This window comes from Trypanosoma conorhini (assembly GCF_003719485.1).
Source record: "Trypanosoma conorhini strain 025E chromosome Unknown Tco_14.4_contig_00098, whole genome shotgun sequence".
Taxonomy (NCBI): domain Eukaryota; phylum Euglenozoa; class Kinetoplastea; order Trypanosomatida; family Trypanosomatidae; genus Trypanosoma; species Trypanosoma conorhini.
Genome location: NW_021704180.1, coordinates 37,498 through 41,962, shown reverse-complemented (window position 1 = coordinate 41,962; position 4,465 = coordinate 37,498). Strand labels below are relative to the sequence as shown.

Sequence of the window (4,465 nt, the reverse complement as noted above, 5' to 3'; positions counted from 1 at the left end):
AACACGGGTGCGGGTCACCTCCCCACGCGTGATGGATACGCCACGAGACCTCTGCCTTCTCCTTCTCCTTCTCTTTCTCCTCCACCTCCGTCCTCGCTCCTTCCGCCTGCATGTGTGCGTGTGTGTGTGTGTGTCAGTGGCTCGCAAAGGAACACGGGTGCGGGTCCACCCTCCCCACGCGTGATGGATACGCCACGAGACCTCTGCCTTCTCCTTCTCCTTCTCTTTCTCCTCCACCTCCGTCCTCGCTTCCTTCCGCCTGCGTGTGTGCGTGTGTGTGTGTCAGTGGCGTCCTCCTTGGGCTCCCTCCTTTTTCTTATTGCTTACCGCCCCCTGCCTCATCGCAGCTGTTTTGGCTTCCACGTTACGCTTTGCCCGCTCCCCCCCCCCCTCCTCTCTCTCTTTCCCTTCTACTGACTGTGGTGCAAACCGGCAAAGGAACGCGGGAGCATGCTGCCCATCGTGCAGGAGTACATGGCCCAGTGCGCGCAGCGGCGGGAGGAGCCGTACTACGGCTTTCTTGAGCGTGCGGGGGCCGGCGAGATCGTGACGGACCTCGACTTTGCCCCGCAACAGGCCGTGCGGGTGTTTGCGGCGACGCTGCTGCGCTGCGGACCACGCTCTATCGCGGCAAAGGGGCCGAAGCTGCAGGTCTTGGCGTTGCGCTACGACTCGAACAAGGGCATGCACCACCCGCCGCGGCAGTCGCGGCGCAGGCTGTCGTACGCGGTGCTGCTGGCGCAGCGGCTCCCCGAGGACGTCATCGTGGCGCCGCAAAACCGGCCGCTGCTGCGCAGCCTCATTGACGGCGTGCGGGTGGCGTGCATGACGTACACGCGCCACCTGGCGCGGGTGGAGCTCTGTGGCCTGCCGCTGGCGCAGGTGCGGGAGGTGGCCGCGAGGTTGTTCGACGTGCTGAAGCACTGCGAGTTGCTGCGGGTGCTCAAGCTGAACAAGTCGCGGCTGACAGACCAGCTCTTCACGCGGCTCACCACGACGGTGAACACGTTCCCCGCGCTGAAGGAGGCGCACTTCTCGGAGTGCGGCCTCACCGACGGCAGCGCCCACGGCATCCACTCCATCATTCTCCTCAACCGCGGCAGGGAGCAGGGCGGGGCCTGGCGCGCCTCGCTGCGGGACGGCGGCGGCGGCGGCGGCCCCTGCAGCAGCAGCCACGCCGCAGCCCCGGCCTGGGGTTTAGAGGCCCTGGACCTGTCGGGGAACTCCCTGGGCGACGCCACGCTGCGGCGGCTGGGTCTCGCCATCGCGCACGACGCCTCGCTGCGCGTGGTGGACATGAGCCGCAACGCCGTGACTACCGCCGGACTGAAGGAGTTTCTGCAGCAGGGGACGCTGCAGGCGAGCGCCGTGGCGTCGCTCGACCTGTCAAAGAACCTGATAGACACACAGGACACCTACCTCGTCGGGGACGGCTTTGCCTGCCAGCACACGTACGCGGAGCAGCTGCTGCTCACCCGCGTGGAGCCGCGGGAGGGGCGTGGGAGTGGCGGCAGCGGCAGCGGCAGCGGGGTGGCCCCGGAGGACGCTGGCGAGGCGCCGCGTCTCCCCACGCCGCCGATTCCCTCGCTGACGACGACGCCGGTGCCTGTGTCGGCGGTGGGGGCGCCGCTGGAGCTTCGCCGGCGTACTCCGCCCTCCGAGGACAACGCCGGCAGCGGCGGCAGCGGGCGCGAGGCTGGGAGGCCGCGTGGCTCAAGCCCCGCCGTGGCGTGGGAGGCCGAGGAGGAGGGCGCGGAGGCGCGTTCGCGGTGGGTGGCGGGGGAAGTCGCGGCGGCGCGGTCGCGCCCCTCCCGCGGCGGCACGCGGACCCCCTCCTCCACCACGGCGGACCGCTGCAGCACCGCCAGCCGCCGTAAGCCGGACCCCCGGGCGTCGGAGCCGCCGCGGCACTCGCAGGCAGAGCCGGGGAGAGGGCAGGAGCTCCCACCACCGCCGCAGCTGCCGCAGGGCGCCATGCCGTTCTTCCCACCGCTTCTGTTCCCTCCTCCCACCACCATCGGCGGCGATGACGGCCACCACCCGCAGCCGCAGCAGCAGTGGTGCGGTGTCCCGCTGTACGTCCCGGTTCCGGTGTCCTCCCTTGGGCCCACGGCGGCGACGCTGCCGCGCCCGCGATCCACGCGGGACGCCGCCGTGGGGACCTCTTCGCTGTCAGACACGCAACCGCGCAGCCCGTCCGGCTCCTCCACGGGCGGGACTCTGGCCGTGTGCGGCGGCAGCCCGCACTCGGACCCGGACGGCGTGGTGCAGGAGCCGACGCGGGGCGGAAGCGACGGCGCCAACGCCTTTGCGAAGATGATGCTGGAACCCCTGCAGACCGGTGCGTGGGACCAGGCGGACTGGCGCAGGAACGAGCAGCGCTTCCTGGAGTCGCTGATTCTGCGCGTGGAGTCCCACGAGACGGCGACGACCGAGACGCTGGAGCGCAACTACCAGGCAACGCGTGACCGCCTCGACGCGGTGCAGGCGGAGTTCGCGCGACGGCTGCAGGAGCTGCTGGAGGAGCAGCGGGCGGAGTCGCGGCGGCTTCGCGGGGAGCTGCGCAAGAGGCTGCCGAGCGAGCAACCGCAGGAGGAGGGGCCGCAGCAGCAGGACCCGGAAGCCGCCATGGCGGAAGAGCTGGCGCAGCTCATCCAGACAGGGATGAGGCGCATCCACGAGCAGATGGAGAGGCCCGGCGCCGCCGCTGCTGCTGCTGCTGCTGCTGCGGCGTCGTTTTCCCACACGACGACCTCGGCGGCGGCGGCGGGGGACGGCCTGCTGCAGTCCACGCAGGCTTACCTCCGCGCGGTCAAGGAGCGCCTGGGCAGTCTGGGCTGGTGAGGCGAGGGAGCGAGCGAGGCCACCGGCCGGGCAAGCGAAGGGCGAAGGTGCGTGTGTGACTTGTTGCGTGCATCCCCCCACCCTTTTCTTTGTTGTCCCCCCCCCCGCCTGCGTGCGTGCGTGTGTGTGTGCGTGTGGCTGCGTCTCATCGTGTTTCTTTTTTTTCTTTGCTTTTTCATTTGGGCGCCTCTGCCGGAGGGGGTGCCGGGGGGTCTACTGCAGCCGGCGCGTCATTCAACGAGCGAGCGTGCGGGAGCCGAGGAAGACGAAGCGTGAAAGCGAGACGACGAGTAACACGCGAGTTAAGAGAGAGAGAGAAACAAAACAAAAAAAGGGGGGCGTAAATAACAATAAAAGTAAATAAACATACACACAAAGAAGAAGAAGGAGGAAAAGAAAAAAAGGGAACTCGAACGGGGGAGGGCGTGGCGGGGGAGCGATGAACATGCAAGGCGTCGCCCTGCACGGGCACATGAAGCCCGTGACGATGATTAAGTTCAACCGCGAGGGGGACCTGCTCTTCTCCACCGCGAAGGAGCCGAACATCAGCGTGTGGTACACAAAGACGGGGGAGCGGCTGGGGGTGTTCGCCGGGCACAGCGCGATCGCGGCGTGCGACGTGAACAACTACTCCACCCTCCTCGTGACGGGCGGGATGGACTTCAAGGCGAAGCTGTGGTGCGTGGAGAGCGGGGAGGAGCTGGCGAACATCATGCTGAAGAGCCCGGCCCGCGCGGTCGGCTTCGCCCACGACGACAGCCGCGTGATGGTCGCCACCTCGCGCAAGATGGGCGAGAAGTCGGCGATCCAGCTCTACAACCTCCCCTTCGCCGTGCCCAAGGAGGACTACGCGGTGCAGCCGGTGAAGACGGCCTTCAACCCGTGCGCAGAGTTCGTGTCGGAGTGCGACGACATCACCTACGCCGTGTGGGGGCCGACGAACGACACGATTTACTACGCCATGTCCGACGGCGCCGTGGCCATCCTCGACGTGGAGACGATGCGCACCGTGCGCACGCAGCAGCCGCACGAGGAGGCGGTCAACCGCATCCACTTCGACCCCAACTACTACACCCTCATCACCGCCTCGAAGGACAAGACGGCGCGCCTGCTCGACTCGCGCGACGTGTCGGTGGTGCAGACGTACACCAGCGACGTGCCAGTCAACGACGCCGCCGTCTCCCCCTGCGGCGACCACGTCATTTTAGGCGGCGGCATGGAGGCGCAGGACGTCACCACGCAGGGCGGCCAGACCAGCTTCGAGGTGAAGTTCTACCACAAGGTGCACGAGCGGCAGCTGGGGCAGGTGCGGTGCCACTTTGGAACGATTAACGCCGTCGCCTTCTTCCCCGACGGCCGCGGCTTCGCGAGCGGCGCCTTCGACGGCCTCGTGAAGCTCCACCGCTTCGACGACAACTACGACGCCGCGCCCGGGGCGAAGCCGGTGTGGTCGCCGGAGCAGTAGCGCCCCTCCCTCCGCCGCCGCCGCCGCCGCCGGTGCTGTTGCCTTTTGCTTTTGTTGTTGTTGCCGCTGCTGCCGCTGCCGTTTGTCGTTGCCGCCGCTTGTTTTCCCCGGGGGGCCGTGTGTGTGTGTGAGAGAGACGGGGTGGGGGGTGGGGGG

General features: G+C 68.2%; 2 protein-coding genes across 2 annotated transcripts, besides 8 other annotated features; both read left to right on the top strand.

Annotated features, from left to right (window-relative positions):
- Positions 1-50: 50 nt before the first annotated feature.
- Positions 51-103: a sequence feature (GA-rich).
- Positions 104-111: 8 nt separating this feature from the next.
- Positions 112-134: a microsatellite.
- Positions 135-202: 68 nt separating this feature from the next.
- Positions 203-256: a sequence feature (GA-rich).
- A 4-nt stretch (positions 257-260) lies between these two features.
- Positions 261-283: a microsatellite.
- Positions 284-450: 167 nt separating this feature from the next.
- Tco025E_02504 (uncharacterized protein) lies at positions 451-2,844 on the top strand (the record flags this gene model as incomplete). Its single annotated transcript, XM_029369429.1, has 1 exon — positions 451-2,844. One exon carries the CDS (start codon positions 451-453, stop codon positions 2,842-2,844), a length of 2,394 nt encoding a protein of 797 aa, XP_029230577.1.
- A 106-nt stretch (positions 2,845-2,950) lies between these two features.
- Positions 2,951-2,988: a microsatellite.
- A 231-nt stretch (positions 2,989-3,219) lies between these two features.
- Positions 3,220-3,248: a microsatellite.
- Positions 3,249-3,283: 35 nt separating this feature from the next.
- Positions 3,284-4,309, top strand: Tco025E_02503 (translation initiation factor 34; the record flags this gene model as incomplete). Its single annotated transcript, XM_029369428.1, has 1 exon — positions 3,284-4,309. The coding sequence occupies one exon, from the start codon at positions 3,284-3,286 to the stop codon at positions 4,307-4,309; it is 1,026 nt and encodes a 341-aa protein (XP_029230576.1).
- Positions 4,310-4,341: a microsatellite.
- Positions 4,321-4,407: a microsatellite.
- Between the last annotated feature and the right edge of the window lie 58 nt (positions 4,408-4,465).